The 20,264-nt window shown below is 43.1% G+C and overlaps 2 protein-coding genes across 2 annotated transcripts; one reads left to right on the top strand and one right to left on the bottom strand.

Moving 5' to 3' along the window:
• Positions 1–4,497: 4,497 nt before the first annotated feature.
• On the bottom strand, positions 4,498–6,309 carry otol1a (otolin 1a). Its single transcript, XM_069685434.1, has 4 exons — positions 5,859–6,309; positions 5,700–5,789; positions 5,484–5,555; positions 4,498–5,384 (listed from the first exon to the last, which is right to left on the bottom strand). Exons 1-4 carry the CDS (start codon positions 6,307–6,309, stop codon positions 4,498–4,500), a joined length of 1,500 nt encoding a protein of 499 aa, XP_069541535.1.
• A 4,194-nt stretch (positions 6,310–10,503) lies between these two features.
• Positions 10,504–20,197, top strand: ppm1la (protein phosphatase, Mg2+/Mn2+ dependent, 1La). The gene is made up of 4 exons (XM_069685474.1): positions 10,504–11,388; positions 15,073–15,247; positions 17,107–17,268; positions 17,502–20,197. The coding sequence occupies exons 1-4, from the start codon at positions 10,990–10,992 to the stop codon at positions 17,855–17,857; spliced, it is 1,092 nt and encodes a 363-aa protein (XP_069541575.1). The 5' UTR covers positions 10,504–10,989; the 3' UTR covers positions 17,858–20,197.
• Positions 20,198–20,264: the final 67 nt, after the last annotated feature.

Below are 20,264 nucleotides of genomic sequence, written 5' to 3' on the forward strand. Positions count from 1 at the left end.
GCCTGGTTTTGTCAATCAAGCTGGTTTCGGGTCTAATTAGTTCAACTCCATCAATCAATCCATGCCTCCTGCTTATGGCACACTTCATTATAACATTTTTACAGACCTTATTAAATTCCTAGAAGAAGAAAACAGCACACTATGCAGCTGTTTTCCTACTTGGTCAGTTCAGAGTAAGTTGTTCAAACCACCTCCTCATGAAATTCCCCCCAATGAACGCTGGAATCCTCACTTCCTCCCTACAAGTGACAACTTCCTGCAGAGGTTAACGTGTCTCGGTGACCTGCAGGATATCCTGCCATTGTGAAAGTGGTTTGGACAGCCTCCGCTGCACTCGTTTGCTCGCTGTTGTGTCTGTACACAGCCGAACAGCCCGCAAGCTATGCACTCACGCAATCGAAAAGTTATGTTTACCGGCCTGTGGTTATTTATGAGAAAGTAGAAGTTGAATGCTACTTTAATTTGATGTCTGCTTGCTGATTTTCCATAACTCCAGCAGCATTTCTGCAGCAGCATCAGCTCTTAGATGTTTTTCTAAAAAACTATAATTGCTTCCAGAGAGCATCAGAGACATCCAGGTGTTTGGAGGCCCCTCCTGTGCTCAGCTCTGGGAGCGACTGAGGGCCTCTCGGGGTTAATACCTGCCAAACATTTACCTGCTTCACTGTTCCCGACTCTCCACAAACACACAAAAAGAGGGGATACGGGGAGCGTATGTGAGGGATTTAAAGGGAGGGAAGGAGAGGAGGCTTGTTGCCGCGTACATGTTTGTGTGTTTGGCTTGTGCGAGTGTGTGTGCGCTTGTTCTGCATGGATCTGTGTGTGTGTGTGTGTGTGAGGGAGCTGGCGTGTGTGTGTTTATCAGCTCAGTGCAGATGGGTGGCAGAGTGGCTCTTGCAGCCAAATGATTCAGTATGCTAATGAGTTGTTATCTGCGCTGCTGCAGGAACAATATACTGTCTTTCTCACAGTGGGAATCCAGCCTGCTGGGAGCAGATTACACTGCACACACCGCCAAGGTAGTTATTTATATTTTCACACCGAGTTGTGGAAAATACATAAATGCACACACACACATACACACGCACAGATAGGCCTATAAACAAACAAGCAAAATATAATTTTAACACACATACACACACACACCAACACCATCAGGGACAGCAGCTTAAATAAGGAAATATGTGCTAAATGTATGTTTTCACCAGCAGAGGGGGGTGTCAGGCGGGGCTTTCCTCTTAAACAACTTTCAGTGTATCGTTTCTGTTTGGAAAATATTACACATAACCTGAATCAAACTAACTTTTTTTCTTCTAAGAATGCAATTTCTTCAACCATCAGGGAACTCTATAGCTATGAAACACCCTGACGCGGCTCCAGTCTTGTTATAAGACGTACAAAATGATGAAAATCAGTCGCCATCATTTTTAGTCATCATGTAGCCTAATGCATTAAAAAAAACATGTTTAAATTCAAACATTATATAAAACACATTTACATATTTAGTCACAGGTAACAACTCAAACGTTGTATGTGAAAGTAAAAGAAACAGCCTCATCTGCTTTTGATTATTCCTTCATAAAACACACAAATGTATAAAAAATACAGACGGTAAATTTTTATTTAGACATGAATAGAAAGAGTCCTTTTATGTAACGTTATGTTGCAGTAACTGATGGTCTCATTATGTGCCACACACGACAAAACTAGAGTGTACTCTGGACTATGTGTGTGATCAGGAAAACAGGCACATTCGTATGAGAATAAAAGATGTTAAGAACTCCCAAATGTAGGGCCAATGTATTGCTTCATGTAATATACGAATCAAAATGTACTTAGAGAGTAATTTCATATATGATATCAAATTTTAAAGCATTAAATTTAGCAGTAGTCAATGTTAGATACATCTTTTATTTAAAAAAAGGTGCCCCTGGTGCCCCTATATTTGCCCTCATGGACGCCCCCTGTAGTAGATAAAAAATGATCAAGTGTCCTCTGGGTGCCTTTCCATTAGATAAATGATATAATCAGTTGGCCTCCTCACACGCCCACAGTATGTGTGAGACAACCACGCTAGCAGGGAGCGTTCCCGTAACATTGGCTAACATTACCTACAAGTTCTAATTACGTCTGAAAGAAAACGTTTTAATCTAATATTCAAAGAAACTTTTAAGGATGTTTATCATTTCAAATAAAGTAACGCTCAAACTTAAACAAAGACGAAACGTTTTAGCTGCAACATTCTGGAGATATTTTCAGGATGTTATTGAGGCCTGGGATGTCAGAACGCTTTTATAAAACATTTGCTCAATGTTACATAAAAACTAAGGACATGCTCACTGCAACATTCTGGGGATCTCTTCAGGGTGTTAGTACGGCCTGAACTATCAGAACGTGATTTATAAAACGTTCCTGAAATGTGATTTACATTTAACATTCTCACTCTGGGAACCAAATAAACACTTTCCCGCTCAAAACATTACCAGAACATCGCACGTAACATTCTCAGAACATTCTTAGAATTATGTACCCTCATGGGACGCCTCGATAGTTGAAAATGCCCCTGCTGTTGTTGTTGTTGAATTTAAATATACCCTTTTACAAACAGTTGTGTGGCAGCATGATACTACCTCATTTGGGTTGGAGCCAGTAAACCTCCATTTTGGAGTTTGTTTGCATGTTATAACGTAGACTTTAAACGTATCTTAATCCTAATCATATAACTTAGTTGTGCTCACATAACATAGCATTTTAGTTTGGTTTCCCCATGCGCTCTTTAGCTTTGCAACATTCTGCACGCTGGTGCCTCATGGCACACAGCTGGTGCCCTTTTTATGTTATTGCCCCTGCCCATCAAACAGCCCGAGTACACCACTGCTTAAATAGATAACATTAAACATCCTCACTGAGTCTTATAATAAAGACAAATGAGCTTCCCTCTTTGTCGTCACTTAAATCCTCTGGACATACTGATACAAATATTACACAAACAACTCCGATGTTAAATGTACAATTTAAATAGAAATGCAGATTAAGTCACAGCTTTACTCTTTGATTATACATTTTTTAACGTTGTCACTCTATCGTTGAAAAAGCCACAACATGAAAGTGAAATCACTCATTTAATGATAAAATACAGATGTTCAGTTATTAAATATTTATGTTCCAATTACTGATGATTTCAGGTAAAGCCAGTCAGAGACAAGCCTCAGTGACTGATTGTTCCTGCTTCTCTAATGTGACGTAACCATTATATTTACCACACACTAAAGCCGCCTCTCTTCTGCCTTTTAAAAAAAACACATCTCAACATAAAAACGTCTCCCTAACCTCTGTGTAACATAAAATAGATAGCATATTTTCCCCTCTGGATGGATTGCTGCTCTGAGCGGGAAAATGAGTCATAATCATGTTTAATCTGAAAAGAGGTCTCGGCTGTTTGGAGTCTAATGAGATATAGCTCCTGTAAAAGTCAAAGCTATTTTTCACCGTACAGTGTGGCTATAATTTATAGCGCATTCATCTCTCTGTGCTGCAGAGGTTATCCTCCCTGCTCGGCGCTACGGCAGATAATCTGTTGTTGTAATGTCAATGAGGCATCATTTTTACTTGTATCGGCTCCTGGGTGATGATTTTTCAAAGCCGTATCAGTGTTTTGTGTTCATGTGGGTCTGAATCACCTCTAACACCGCCTTTAGTGTGTGCTGATAATTACAGGGGGAAACAAGGATTTAGCTCCTGTTCTTTTCCCACAGCTTCAGTAGTGTGTGCCCTCAAGGCCGGGTAAAGCAGCCAAATAAACAGGCTAGCAGTAAAGATTTAAAATGTTTCTTTTCGATCGTGTTGTGAGAAAAATATCTGCATAGAAGGCTTACATATTTATCTCAAGCTGTTCTTCTGTCGATATGTGTACAAGAACATGCTGACTGTAATGTGTTTGTGCTTATTTAAACTGCTTTCTCTTTGAATAGGGCGTCTGCTTCATATAATGTGAATGGAGACTTCCTATTTATCACTTTCTCTGTCCTGATGTCTGCATTACTCTCTCTTTACTCCCTCTTTACCAAACCCAGGCACCTTACACCCTCTAGTGGGAACAAAAGGGAAGCAATCGTGGATTATTTCTTTCGCTTGTCTCCCAATGAGGATTGGCCTCACTGACACACAGCTTATCTCTTCTAATTGTAATGACTAATGGCGTATAAATTAGCTTCCAGCTCTGCTTCTGCATAAATAAAAGTCAAGGGTCATCCATTTCAAGCATTGCCATTTTTAATGCATTGTTACAAAGAGCTGAAATGCTGCATGCAGCACTATAATAAAGCCTCGTCCATCTACAAATACAGCAAGCAAAGCATTCTCCTTGATTAGCATGACGTCAGCAAGCAGAGGCAGAATTTAGCTGAAACACATAAATCTGACAGAGCAGTGCAAGAGGCTGAAGGCTGAGTCTACAGGAAGTAACAATCAGAGCTCATTCAGGGTCAAAGGTCGCAGTTATATGTTTTCCACAGCAGCAGGTTTGTTCTTTAAGTCCGGGTAAAGCAGGAAGCCAGAGAAGGTGCTGTCGTCCTCACTGCTGGAGTACACTCCGTTCCAGTCTCGGAGCGTCTCCAGCCACACCTGGTCGCCTTCGCTCAGATGCATGAGCGCAAGGTTTGACGCCTGGTCGATGTCCTGGCCGTACAGGGAGTCCCGAGTCCGCAGCTTCCGGATCCCGTTAACCACCAGGGCGGCACGTACGGGCCGGTTGCGTACGGTGATGTGGTAGCTGAATAGGTAGACCCCCGGGTAGGTGACGTTGAACTTGTTCAGCGTGGGGTCCCAGTGCCCCTCCCCGTTATAAAACACCTTATCAAACTTCACAGGCAGGCTGGGTGGAGGGAAAGACCTGCTGGGGAACAAACCCACGCTGAACGCAGAGCGCACCTGCTCCACGCTCTCCCCTGGTGGGCCTTTTGGTCCCCGAGCCCCACGCCCACCTTTAGCCCCCCTCTCCCCTCTCTGCCCCGCCATGCCCCTCCCTCCCGGGACTCCTTGAGGCCCTCTCGGACCAGTTTCCCCTCTCCCTCCCGGAGGCCCCGGCTCCCCTCTCGCTCCCTTTGCTCCATCAGTTCCATTAAAGCCCGGAGGCCCCATCCCACCTCTCAGACCCGGGGGCCCACGGTCGCCTACATCACCTTTCTCGCCTGGTAAACGCTCACCTGTGAATCCCTGTTCCCCTTTCTGACCCTTTGTCCCGGGAATCCCGGGGGGACCTAAAGGCCCCTCTCGCCCAATGCTGCCCTTAGTCCCATTCAGGCCGGGCTCGCCTCTTTCTCCTGGGTCCCCTTTCAGACCACTGAAGCCACGTTCACCTTTCTCTCCTCTGGGGCCGGGATCACCTGTAGCATGAGGAGAAGTTATATTCACATAGGAGGACATATTTACATATTTTACTTTCAAGGTTTCTACTGAAGTTACAATAAAAAACATCTAGCCACCTCTCTCTCCTGGTTTTCCAGGGATTCCAGGGGCACCAGGAACACCCATCGGTCCTTGAACGCCTCTTTCACCTGTGGTAGTTTTGATAAATAAAGCGTACAAAGTGACATCCAAAAAGAACGTATACAAAGAAGCGTGCAAAAACGGAGGGCGGCATAGAGGGAGACAAATGGACACACAATCAGAAGCTCTCCTGCTGTCATGCTCCGCTGTACCTATGTCGCCATTAAGTCCATTGGCTCCTGGTAGTCCTGCTGGTCCTGGAGGTCCCCTGGGCCCTGCTTCCCCCTTCTCTCCTGGTAAGCCTGGAAAACAGCAAAGAGTCTTAAAAAGTCACATTATGACCTCTGAAAGGTAAAGATTCTCCTCCTTACCTAGAGGGCCCCTCTCTCCCGCCGGCCCCGGTAGCCCCTTCTCTCCTATGGGTCCAACGGGGCCTCTCTCTGGAGGACAGCACTCACAGATGTTGAAAAAGCATTCGTTGTAGTCGAGGGTGAAGTTTCCAGGTGTGTTCCCGGGAGGTGCTATGGCATCTGTGTGGAAATCAGTGGGGTAAGTGTCGCCGGCGTAGGTGGTGCTGTCTGTGGGGGACAGGGAGTAAGCGTCCATCATCAGTTCAGTTGTCTCGTCCGTGTGCATGCTGGAAGGGGACATGGTGGTTGTGGTGGTCCGCCTGAATCCTCCACCTCCGCCGCCGCTCCCAGCTCGAGGAGGCTTCTTGGTATTCTGAGGTCTGGGCCAGCGTGTGGTTCTGGCGCTGGAGGTCAGTACGGCCATCAGAACCACAAGCAGGGTGGTGAGGAAGACTGGACGAGCTGATGGCATACTGCGGGCTTTACCTTAAAATCTGTATGAGAGAGGAAGAGAGAAAAAATGGGGAGCACAAGATACACGGCACAGGTGCAACAGTGTAGAAACACGTCCATCTTACCTGCTGATAAAGATGCTCTTGACTCTTCATTCCATGTCCTCCAGCTGGTGATTGACGAAGGCTGCCTCCTTCCTTATATTGCCCTGGTAGCCCAACTTCTGCACCTTTAAGCCAACGCAAGAACAAGGGAGAGAAAACACACGGGGTTATGAGGAGGTAGGTGGGCCGGCAGGAACATATTACATGACTCCTGAGGGATATGAAATAAAGCAGGTTGTCTACAAGGCAAGACTTTATTCTTTGTGACAGGGGGATATGATTCCAGGCCTCAAAGATACACACACTGCTAAAGTGTTGCTGCTTTGTACACAAACAGCAGGAATATAAAGTTACACACAAAGATACACATGTGCACATACGCCAACAGTGAATGCACACAAGCTCACACATTGTCAGAGATGAATAACATCTCATATTAGAGTTACAGAGTGCAGAACCCTTGTAGTGACCACACCATCTGGCAGAACCTCAAAGCAGAAAATGGATCCCAGTGTGAGAGGGATCGATGTCCCAAAACAGACGCTGTGGCAACATTGATCTAACCGTTTACTTCCTTGATCTAACGGAGCTTAAAGGGCCCAGTACACCCAGTAAACCTCACAGAAACCCGGTCCCTCTGAACTGAGCTTTAAACTTATCAGAGGGTGTGTTGGATGGAGTTTCAGTTGCTGACATTAACTCTGAATGATTCCTGGTTGCAAAGGTTCAACACAAAATCAGATGAGGAGTCATGTGATACTGTACGTGCCAAAATAATAGATGTAGCTTCATACAAATTGAGCCTTATTATAAAAATGCTATTTTGTGTAATCTAGGCGATAAACCATGATTATAAATCATTTAGGTAGCTTTCTCTAAATCATGCATATTTAAAGGGACAGTACAGCGCTGTAGGTTCTACAGAAGTTGGTTAAACAAACCGCCTGTTCAATTAATTGCTCTGATCTAAAAATACAAATTGGATTATTTTACAGCAACAGAGCTTGTTCCAACTTTCAAACAGATTAAAATATATATTGTTATAATATTGTATATTATAATATATAATATAACACATTGCAGCCTCACTTGCTGATTAGAAAATTAACTCAGATGATGGTTAATCCTTTTATCATCAAGTGGTTTTACTCCTTTTTAACAAACAGAATCCAGAATGTCAGGGTCAACACACTCTCAGATTCCAGGTCTATCAGTTCAGGTGCACCTCAGGGCTGTGTCAGTTCACCTGTCCTTTTTACATTATACACTGATGACTGCACCAACAGCTGCCCAGAGAATAAAGTTCTTAAATTCTCAGGTGACTCTGCCATTCTCAGCTTGCTGCACAGGATAAAGCACCATATCTTACTGAGGTGCAGACTTTTGTCCAGTGGTGTGATGACAACCACCTAATAATTAACGTCATTAAAACAAAGGAAATGGTAGTGGACCCAAGGTCAGTTGGTGATCATACCCCTGTACTTATACATGACAAGAAATCAATCAAGTAAGCTCTTACAGGTGTCTTGGCATCCACCTAGATAACCTGTTAAGCTGGGAAACTCATGTGTTCTCGGTTACAGCAAAGACTGTATTTTTTACGCAGATTGCGAGTGTTTGGGGTGGACCAGAAGATAGTTCTTGTTTTATCAGGCTGTGTTAGAGAGCATTATTAGGTACGGGATGTCAGCGTGGTACAGTGGTCTGTCTAGGTTGGCTCACCTGGTATGGACTGCCATGAAGATTGTGGGGAGGACTGAAAACCCCTCCCTGCAGTCAATATATATATTCACTCGGAATATGAACTTTTACCATCCGGCAGACGATACAGAGTCCCCAAATGCAAACTAAACCGTTTTAAAAATGTGTTTGTGCCCACGTCGATCAAAATTTTAAATGCTTCCTGAGGTTATATGGATTGTGGATTGTGCAATAGCATCATTGTGTTCCTTTATACTTTTATATTTTTATTCCTTTTTTCCCCCCCTCTTACTTCATGCTTTCCTTATAGATCTGTGCAATATGGGTTACGTGCAAATCATGTTTGTGGTCTTTCACTGGCATGTACTCTTGTCTACATGTGGATTGTGTTGGTTTCTATTGTCTTTAATTTACTGATCCTACTGTATTGGAAGTGAAGTGTGTGCAGCATTGGAGTCCAAGACAAATTTCCTTAAGGGGACAATAAAGTGTATGGTATCGTATCGTAATATTATTTCTTCACTGAATTATGGATATCTGCTCCTGAAGCTGTCCTTAACTGTAAACCACAATGTACTACAGTACATTTGATTCATTACCCATGCTGTCACACTGAACCTCACACAAACCTTAGTTGATAACTTGACTTCCCCGGCTGGGTTCAAGTGAACATCCATGAGGCCTCATCACAAGACTTCTTTGTACCAGAATAAAGCTGCACAACAAACTGAAGTGTGTGACACTCTTTCTCGTTTAGGTCTTCTCTCTTCTCTCAGGAAGTTATACTTAATTAGTTCTGCAATAATATACACTGAACAAAAAAATAAACGCAACACTTTTGTTTTTGCTCCCATTTTTCATGAGCTGAACTCAAAGATCTAAGACTTTTTCTATGTACACAAAAGGCCTACTTCTCTCAAATATTGTTCACAAATTTGTCTAAATCTGTGTTAGTGAGCACTTCTCCTTTGCTGAGATAATCCATCCACCTCACAGGTGTGGCATATCAAGACGCTGATTAGACAGCATGATTATTGCACAGGTGTGCCACAATAAAAGGCCACTCTAAAATGTGCAGTTTTACTGTATTGGGGGGGTCCGGGGGGGTCAGAAAACCAGTATCTGGTGTGACCACCGTTTGCCTCACGCAGTGCAACACAGCTCCTTCGCATAGAGTTGATCAGGTTGTTGATTATGGCCTGTGTAATGTTCCTGCATGACCAACTCAGGGATTTTCCTCAATAAGCTCCTAATAACTGGTAACGATCTGAGCTTTGCACAGTTTTGGTCTTCCCACACTAATAGTCATACTCTTTTAAAAATTGTTTGTTCTTTTGTAACAAAACACAAAAACAACAAATGTTACAAACATGTCCTAATAACTCTGAATTAACTTTTATTTTAGAGTGGAATATTTTTTAAGATATATGCATATTAATAATAACTTTTTAAATTTATGCATGTCCGTATTGACTGCTTTGTGTCACTGAATAACCTTGTTATGGTGTTCTATGTGTATTATTATTATTATTATTATCATTATTTTACAGGGACAATATGCCAGAGTTAGCCAAAAGGCTAGTTTACATCTGTAGTCCGTGGACAGATGTTAAAATAGGCTCCTAACAACAAAAACATTCTCAGGTCTCTCCTGGAAAAGAAGCTCTTGATCTCATTGAGACTTCACAAATGAGTAAGAAAACACATCTGCTTACTGTAACACTGTATATCGGGGCTGTCAGAGGTGTAGTACTCAAGAGAGCAGCTAGGGGGCAGTGTTTGGTCAATGATATTACTGCTGTAACCAAAATCTGAACAAACATGGGAAATAACAGTGTACGGTATGATCTTTAATAAGTTATTATCGTGTCATGCCATTTTTATTTGCATCAACATTTGCTTCATGTGTGTTTTAGCTACTTTATGCATGTGCTTGTGTGGATTCTATTAACTCTACTCGAGGCCCATTGATTGATGTCCTTTTGCTCACTGAGCCAACAGAGCTATAAAATGTTCCATGAGGACTGGGAGATAATATGGAGAGATAATGTATCTGTATTTGATAAGAGTGTGATTAAATGTCATATTACACTAGATGACATCATCATCTGAATCCGCAGCCTCGGTCATTGGTTCCAACGTTTTGCTTGTCCATCGTATGAGCTCGCAGCTGCGCAGTCATGTCAGAAGGGGCTTTATTTAAAGAACGAGTCAGTTACAAGTTTGCCAATATCACAATTAACTTCCGCTAAAGACTTTCAAAATAAAGCCCTTAATAGGAAGTCATCCGTTGTGTGCACGAGTACGGCTCATGCTAATGTTGTGATTTATTAAGAACACCGTAGCTCACTTCCGGTCTTATTCCTACTCTCCCCTTGTGATTGACAAATTTCAAGAATGGAGGCGTGTGTGTGAAAAATGTAATGTTATTGCGGAGACTGAAAAGACCGAATATCCGAGTGAATAAGAAACGGGGTCAGCGGAGGAGAAAGGAGGACACCGCCAAGTCACACCGTCGTCTCTCGCGCTCCTCCCGTGACTTCCATGTCTCTCTCCGGGGTGGGTCTAACCCAAAAATCCCGTCAACCAACAATGGGCTGTGGGAGCTCGGGTGGACTCGGAGAATCCTCCAGCAGCCGAGGATAGGACCAAGACATCGGACCGAGTAAATGACGGTGGCCTGTCCGCTTCTGTGCTGCGTCTCCCGGCTCGGTGTCTGGCAGCCTGCCGTGCACTGCGCGTGAATGCTGCGGTAGTGGAGAAACGGCCCCTTAAATGTTCAGTCCTTGGCAGACACAGTGGTAGTGAATCGATTTCTCCATAGGTCCTCTGAGCGGATGGAGTGAATAGTGCCAAAAAGGGGGGAGAGATAGACTGCAGCTTTGGCGCGTGTGATGATAGGAGACACAATGACGCTCTTGTCTCTTCTGGGTCGGATCATGCGCTATTTTCTCCTCAGGCCTGAGACGTTGTTTCTTCTGTGTATCAGTCTGGCGCTGTGGAGCTACTTCTTCCATACCGACGAGGTGAAAACCATCGTCAAATCCAGCCGGGATGCCGTGAAGATGGTGAAGGGGAAGGTGGCGGAGATGATGCAGAATGACCGGTTGGGAGGCCTCAGTATCCTGGATGCAGAGTTCTCCAAAACCTGGCAATTCAAGAACAACAACGTAGCGGTGTACTCCATACAGGGCAGGAGGGATCACATGGAGGACCGCTTCGAGGTGCTCACAGACATCACCAACAAGAGCCACCCGTCCATATTCGGGATATTTGACGGTCACGGTGGAGAGGTAGGCTGGGAGGGAGGAAGGGAGGGAGAGGGTGCACGGGCCAGTTTTATTACACTGCGTTTGTGTGGAGTCATGCAGAGTCCCAAAGACCTGCTGCTGCTGCTGCTGCTGCTGCTACTGCTGCAGGAGAGTTGATGTGGGTTCAGAGCAGGTACAGAGTCAGACAGGAAGTTCTTTTATACCATCATGCAATTAAAGGAGATGACAAAACTCCAAATTATCAATGCCTCTCATAAAATATCCTAGGGAAGGACATTTGATTGAAATAGTAATAGATTTTTAAACACAATAGGCAACTTTAAACTCCATTAGAACCACAGAGATGTACAGGGGCACACACAACATAACTACTCACTTCATACTCACCACATTTTCAAACATAACACCCCCCTTCCTCCCTTCCCCTCCTCCCTTCATCATTGTATTCTTCTATTGTGTGAACACCTCCTCCACCCTGCTGCCAATCAGGGAGTCAACTTGGAATTCATCACAAAGAGATGTGTGTGTGTAGGTATTGTCTATCCTTCCTCCACTCCCTGTGTCTTCAGGGGTCAGTGGTTTCTCATGGCTGCCTTCAGACCACGTGTCCTGGACGCCATCTGTCACACCGCCACCACTGTCTCCCAGAGGTTCCAGTGGCACATTTCACTTGATGATACTGGCTAATAAGCAGCTATGAAAAGGAACAAATATTAACATTAGAGAGGCTTGAAGTGTTAAACTTTTGGGTTGCTCCCACAGTTGGAAGCTCTCTTTCCATACTTGTACATTTAAGTAAGAAAAATACTAAGGGAACTGCCAGTTCTCTTTTGGAAACGATTATTTTAAGAGTTGCCTTTGGGTCGCTTCCTTCATAGAGCGAGAGAGCACACACGGAGAGTAGGGGGAGTTTGCCCGTGGGGATCGCTCTGTCTATTCCTGTCACATAAACAAATATTTATCCTTCCTTTCCGTCCTGACATCTCACTCTTTCTCCCTCACTTTCACTGGTTCTCTCCTGTGCTCTGTCTCCACTTTTCCTCCTTCTAAATCTCTATATCTGTGCACAAGTGCGTTCATGTTTGTTTGTCCCCTGCTTTTATGATTTTCATTCATACTTTACTGCATGCTTTAATCTTTCAGTAGTCGCAGTATGACAGGATTATGACTGGGTCACTCTGACATCAACCTCAGCCTGAGATAGAAAAACATACACAGTTCCCAGTTTAAAAGCTACGCACAACAGTATATTCAGATGGTAAATTAGCCTACTGTTAAGGGTCATTTGTGAAGGCGGTTCTTGCCTTGATGCTAATGGTGCTTTCAGAAAAATTACTGCATGCGTTGATATCCATGGAGATGTATTTGCTTGTGCACACACAAACCACTGATATCAAACGAAGCGCCAAGCCAAATATGTGCACATATAACTTGCTGTCTCTGGCCGTGCAGCGTTTTCTGACTCTGGAAATATGCAGGAAACTTCACAAACACATCTCTGTTTTTTTTTTTCTTATCGAGGCGGTGAGCTGCGGCACAGAATTCTAAAAGTCAGCACAAGCCCGCTGCTCCTCTTTTAACATGATTTACTGAGACCATTCGCTGTGGAAGCAGGAACTTTAACAGGTTTTTACTACTGTGCTGTGTAAAATTGAATTTATAGTCCGACTCAAATGGCAAATAGGATTTATAAAGCAGAAACGTCAATAAGAGATCCACATTACAGATTAATGGACTATTTTTTAATGCAGTATTAACATTCACGCGTAAAACCCTCAGATAGTGAAATATTTGAGTCATTTATGGAGCCAGTGACTGCTCTGACCGGGCGTTTTGAGTGCTTTAGGACTAATGGAAATTTACACTTGAAGCTCTTTTCCTGATAAAGGCTCAGTGAGTGCCTCTCTCTCCAATTAAAATAATGAAGGAGTACACTTATGCAGCAAAAGGGGAAGAGAGAAGGGGGAGGGGGGCTGCAGGGAGAGAGGGCTTCGCTCCAGTGATCATTGGGAACATGATAATAGAGGAATATTATAGTGGGGTTCTTTTTGAGCATTATCGGTTGATAAACTATTGCACGATCGGTTTTAGCTGCATATAAATAAACTGCTCAGCTTTGTGGTTCTATTTTGACAGGTATTAACTTCAACTGAAACGCATGATCATACCTATGGGACCTTTTAGAACAGAGGGGTCACAACTGAAGTAAACTTCATATTTATTCACACGAGGAGTCATACTGATGATGTAGATCTTTGAAAGCGCATGACCACATCAGAAAGCAAAGCACTGAATCATGCAGATTGAACGGCCCAAACTGCCCTAATTTCCATAGTAGCCATGAATATGAAATATGCACGCTGTATCAACTGGGGCTTTAAGATGGTATGAAATGTTCCCATTTTAGATTTGATTCGGCAGCATTAGCATAATGGAAATCTTGGCAGAGAAAATGAGTGAAGAAGCAGATATGTCAGTGCAGGAGGAGGAGGGTGTTCAATAATTCAGCAAAGAGCACCTGCTGTATGAAGAAAAAACTCCTCTAAATGAGAGCTGTGTGGAACATATATTGAATCTAAATATTAACAACGTTACACTATTACATGTTTTGTCCTGATTACAAACTGAGGATTATTCATCTGGAAATGTGATGAAATGTGTTTGAATAATACGTTTCCTCGACTTGTGTAAAATAAAGGATTTATAGATATAAACATATGCACATATACAAACCTAATAAAGCTATGACCAACATGTTAGTCAAGAGTTTCCTGTTTACATATTCAGACTGAGAAACACCAGCATGTACTTAAAGTCGTCTACTTTGGCCTCTCGTACATTTTTATGTCCTTTTTGCTCAGTTTTAGTCTCCACCAACCCCTGAAGGAAATATTTCATGTTTAAATGCTCCAGTGTCAGTTTAGCTCGGTGGGTAGAGCAGGTGCCCCACGAGGCACTGATCACAGGTCTGACTCCCAGTCTGCCGATCATTTGGTACATGTCATCCTCTACTCTCCACTCCCCACATTTCCTGTCTCTCTTCAGCTGTCATAAGAAAAAAGCCATAACTGTGCCAGTGTGCTGTTTGGTGCTAGGCTGCTAGTGTACAGTGGGTTTATCAGAGCGTGTTAAGCAGCTGTTTGCTTATGCGAGCAGTTAGAGTGAAATAAAATCTTTCAATCTTGCAAAACTTTCTGTAACTGAACTGCTGAGTCGGTTTGTCAGTAATGGCAAAAACTTTTCCACTAGCTGTTGTTCTCATGAGAATATCTATTCATACAGCTTTTAACTTTATGTGATACTTTGGTATAAAGGTGTCATTGTGGACAAAAGTCAGAGCTTTTTGATTATAAAATAAGTCCCTTCTGTAGGACTATATTTCCTTGATTATTTGCGCCAAAACAGGGAACTTTAAAACGGTCTAGGTGAAGGAAAATGCTTCACAGTGATCATGTCAGCTCTATTAAAAAGTGAAAGTAACTATTATACTTTAACTTTTTAATACAGTTGTCATCCCATGCATCATTGTAGATGTCATAAAAATAATATATGTGAGTTAAACATGCACTCAGATCTTTTTCAGTTGTCTGTGCATCACTGACATGAAAGACCTAACTTGATATTACTGTGCTGACACAGCTCTGTGCTTTGCCTTCACTTTCCTCCCACTGTCTAACCCCCTCCGTGTCCTCCTCCCTCCCACAGGCTGCAGCAGACTATGTGAAGGCCCACCTGCCAGACTCCCTGAAGCAGCAGCTGCAGTCCCTTGAGAGAGAGAAGAGAGAGAGCTCTCTCTCTTACGCCAGCATCCTCGAGCAGCGCATCCTGACCGTGGATCGTGAGATGCTGGACAAGCTCTCTGCCAACCACGATGAAGCAGGTCAGGAGGGGGAGGAGGGTGGTGGAAGGGGGAATTTGGACTCTGAACAATAGCAGGAAAGCAGAATGAGGGTTGGGAAATTAGAATCACCATTTGAAATATACTGGGAAAATACATGGCAAAATTCCACCCATACAAATCAGGTATAAATATATCAAACCTCAACATTCAAAGTACATGACTTCCTCTGCACCCTCGCCTCGATCAAAAATATGATGTTAAAACTGTACCTTAATTTAGTTTTCACGCTCTCTGCCTCATAATGTACACAGCTTTCAAAATAAGATCCCACAACTTCCCGTTTCACATCCTCTCAGCACATTATTCTTAGTGACTGGGGCCGCCGTGTTGTAACATTATGCTGCTGCACATCGACATTTGTGTAGCTGATACTCTTTCCACTGATTTAAAATTCAGAGCTACACTCCAGATTGATGACATTTGATACAACTAGTACAAATAACAATTTCCACTCGTTTTTTTGGGGCCTATTATTTTTCATTGTTGATTTGTTTGGCACCTTATAATCTCTATTTACAGATTCTACATAGAAATGTAGAATCTGTAGGCAGGGAAGTGGATTTAAATGATGGCTAGTGTTCTGGTTTCCGTTTGTAGTACGCTTTTAGAGTTACATTGACCAATCACGTATCAGCAGGCTGCGGCGTTTGCATGAAAAACGTCCACGGGCAGAGCAAAAGCAGGCGGAATGTAATGCACCGTAATGACATCCCGGCTACCATCAGCGGCTATCTGACGATGATTTAGCTTCTTATTAATCTCTATAAACATACCTCTGCATGCTAACAGTTAACAATCCGTTCTAAATCTAAAACTGAACTTGAGTTAAATTCCCTTGACGCTGTGTCACGGAAGCCGCTTAGTGTTCAGATTTCCCGACTTCCTCGAATGCATCATGATCGATCCGACCTCCGTTCAACAAACGCGCATTTTAAAAGTGGTTAAAAGGTTCTTCTCCTCTTGATGACAGACCTGACAAAGCTTTATTTTGACTTTTTACTAATCTGCATCATGATGTTGAAATGTCGGTTAAGGTAAGACCCATTAAAGTTAATCACAAGAAAAACGGGTTCTCTTTCTGTAAACAATGCAGTATGCGGAAAAGGAAGTCGTTTATGCTAACCGCTGGCTAAACTGGACACGCCAGACATGTTCACTGTTTTCCCCAGAGGCTACAGTCTGACTATCCGATATTGGCCACTTTGAAGACACAATAGAAGACCCACTGTTACACTTATGGCTGCCTGTCTTTAGGACTAATTTTATCTGTCATAATTCATTGTTCTTGTTTTACTATTAAACTAAAGGTCAACAAGACTATTAACCGTCATCGCCTTGACATTCCTGTATGTCCTCAATGTGACTGTACATGTACTTTCAGCTCTGGGGATCAGGTTTAATTCTACCACTGTATTATTATTATTATAAGTGGAACATTAATACCAGTCTAATGGTGTCAGACATGATCGTACAAGAGAACAGCTGTCAGCTCTCTTTACATCTTCATTCCCGGAGATATATCTGCTAATATTTGGGACTTGGTCCAAGATTTTTGTAAGACTCTGTCATCTTAACCTTCTAATACAAGGGTTACATATTACATTCACCCAACATGAAGTGCCTGTCTCTTATTTGCTTTCAACAGCTACTATAATTACTGCTTATCTTGTTTTATTTAATACATGAAATCTGGCACAAATAGTATTTGCAAGTACATGTCAGGGCATAATTCAAGCCTCTTTTACTTAGAGCTGCTTAAACCTACGGGATTTTTAGAGGCCATTTAAACAGCTTTATCAGTTGTTTCCTCACATTTATTATCTTTCTTCTTCGATCAGGAACGACATGTCTGATGGCGCTGCTGTCAGACAGAGAACTCACGGTGGCCAACGTTGGAGACTCTCGTGGCGTGTTGTGTGACAAAGATGGGAACGCTGTTGCACTGTCACATGACCACAAGCCGTATCAGCTCAAAGAGAGGAAGAGGATCAAGAGGGCAGGTACATGATTACAGAAACAGCCTGATAATATGAAGCATGTATTAGATGTACCTGTATTAGGCTCGCAGATGGCTGAATTTGGGGTCCTTGGTTGCCATCTGGTGGAGGATTTAGGAGCTTCATTTTGTTAAACAGAGTCCCGGGTCAAATTTAGATATTATTTCAGTATGCAAATTGGATTTTCAGCAAATAGCCATCAAGCATGTTCAAACCTATTTATTCTTCCCCTTCAGGAGGCTTCATCAGTTTTAATGGCTCCTGGAGAGTTCAGGGAATCCTGGCCATGTCCCGCTCTCTAGGTGACTACCCTCTGAAGAACCTCAACGTCGTCATCCCCGATCCCGACATCATGACCTTTGACCTGGATAAACTGCAGCCAGAGTTCATGATCCTGGCATCAGACGGCCTGTGGGACGCTTTCAGCAACGAGGAGGCTGTCCGGTTCGTGCGCGAGCGACTCGACGAGCCTCACTTCGGAGCCAAGAGCATCGTGCTGCAGTCGTTCTACCGCGGCTGCCCCGACAACATCACCGTCATGGTGGTGAAGTTTAAAAGTGGAGCCGGGGGAAGTAGCAAGGCGGGGGATTAGGTTAGGGTCAGGTTTTCTAGGATTTGAGCAGCAAGTGTAAAATCACAAGAGGACTGGAGGAAGTTAAAGGACACTGAGAACTGTACACACACACACACATGCGAAAACATGTTAAACAAATTATTTTTGTTTGTAGGTTTCTGATTGAGATATGGGCATTTAAACACAACACATATCTCATAACCATCTGCCAACACATTAAAACACTGAAACACCAGTGGAGATGCATGAAAACAAGACATTAAACAGGGGATTTTCTTCTAACCAGCACACATTAGACTGTGATTGAGTTACTACTGTTTACTGTACATGCACATGGATGGTACAGCTCCACTGGAGACTTCTTCAGAGGAGGCTCCAACTAGTGCCTACTTAAGAATTACTGTGCAACTGCAGGAAGCTACTAAAAATGTATGCGCGAGAAAAACAAAAACACCCCGCTTGCTGCATTTTGACAATTTTCACAAGTATTGTAAGCATCTTACATTTATGACCTGGAAGGTGTTGTTGACTGTAAAAAGACTCCAGTGGATCCATGCCCGTATTTGACTTGAAGTGATGCTGCACCTTAAGTCTGACTTCTGAGTATCAAACACTCACCGGCTGTAGACTTGACGGGTGGCTGTTAGTCGTTTGTAGTTTCATCCTCTGGCTGCAGTCAGAATTACGCTACTTCCTGTCTGTTGGCTGGATTTCATTACATTTTTAGATGGAAAACTGCTTCAGATATCTGCTTTAAATGAAAGCAAACACAAGTAGTTTAAGGGGAAATATTATGGAATATCAAAGGCAGAAACATAGGTCACTAAAAGCCTTTCTAAAAGTATAAACGTTCAATTTTTAAATCTTCATGATGGAATCAGGAAATGGGCTGCACAGTGATGCAGGGGTTAGCGCTGTTGCCTCACAGTTAGAAGGTTCCTAGTTCGAACCCCAATTCGGACGAAGTGGGCCTTTCTGTGTGGCGTTTGCATGCGTGGGTTCCCTCCGTGTACTCCGGCTTCCAGTCCAATAGTCCAAAGGCATGCTCAGTTAGGTCTGTGTGGTGGCTCTAAAATTGGCTGTAGGTGTGAGCGTGAAAGGTTTTCTGTCTCTATGTGTCAGCCCTGTGATTGACTGGCGATCGGTCCAGGGTGTACTCCACCTCTCACCCAGTGACAGCTGGGATAGGCTCCAGTCCCCTGTGACCCTAAGCAGGATAAGCGGTATAGAGGATGGATGGATGGATGGATGGTTGAATGCACAACTTCTGCAACCTTTACATTTACATCCTCTGTTGATTTGTGCGCATTTAGTCAAGTTAAATGATGGATTTAAGGATGGATGTCACTGTAACCAACTGTGTATGAAATTTAATCAAGCTATGAGCTGTAGGCGGGAAAGGTTACGGAGGGTTTCGGGTTACTGTTCAGATTAGTAATAGCTATCAGCATTTATTATCCTGACTAAAGCCACTCTTATCTTTAATCTGCAGAATGCTGCAGCGCCTTGTCGTGTGTGCAGAAGGTTAGAGATACTCAGAAGAGAGATTTTGGGTGAAGTTTTACTTCATCTAACAACACACACACACACACACACACACACACACAAGCAGTTTTGAAATGCACTTTTCAGATGTTTATGTTTTGGAATGGTAGATCCTTACATATCAGCTGTTGTAAACTCTGCATATCCTCAGTAACACAGGACAGGTTTTCATGTATGTGGAACCTGATTTAGTTCCTGACACTCACCTCTTGGTACTGCGATTTTATGGAGCCAATGTTCCATCAGAGTTGTTTTACACCATCAGCATCAGGGCATGTGCTTTAGCTTCTACACCTTCACATGGTAGGCTCTGTATCCATGGACGCTGGTGACCTTTGAAGCACATGCAACAGGGATAAAGAAGACCTCCACGCCTCCATGAGAAACTAAAAGATGACCCAACATGAACTGTACAGCAGCAGCCTGAATGCTCGTAGCTCGATATGCGATACGCTTGTGAAGCAATACAACTGGTGTCAGACAGCTACAACCTGTCGAGGACAGCTCACAGTAAAACCAGACTTAATTTACTACTGTTTTACTACTTTGACCACTGTGTTTAAATCTTTGCATCAGTAAACAGAAGCCTTTTTTTATTTAACCGTTTACCTAATGCCTTATTTATTGAGTTTTGGGATTGCCAGGACATACTGTATGATCTTTTGTCCTTCTGTACATGAGCAGAAGTTTACAGGAACTTAGATCCATCACTTTGATTTGAAAAGCGTTTCATGATTCACACATGGTGAGCTGATGCTCAGTGTAAACAACATGTAAATAAAACTGTATGTAAACTATCAGTATTAAACAAACTCTTTCATCTTAACTGGACTGTTTCCTCTTTCTTTATTATCTTAAAGGCCTGACACTTATTACACGG

This window comes from Semicossyphus pulcher, unplaced genomic scaffold (genome assembly GCF_022749685.1).
Source record: "Semicossyphus pulcher isolate SPU_LCO1_2020_fin unplaced genomic scaffold, fSemPul1.0.p SCAF_7, whole genome shotgun sequence".
NCBI lineage: Eukaryota > Metazoa > Chordata > Actinopteri > Labriformes > Labridae > Semicossyphus > Semicossyphus pulcher.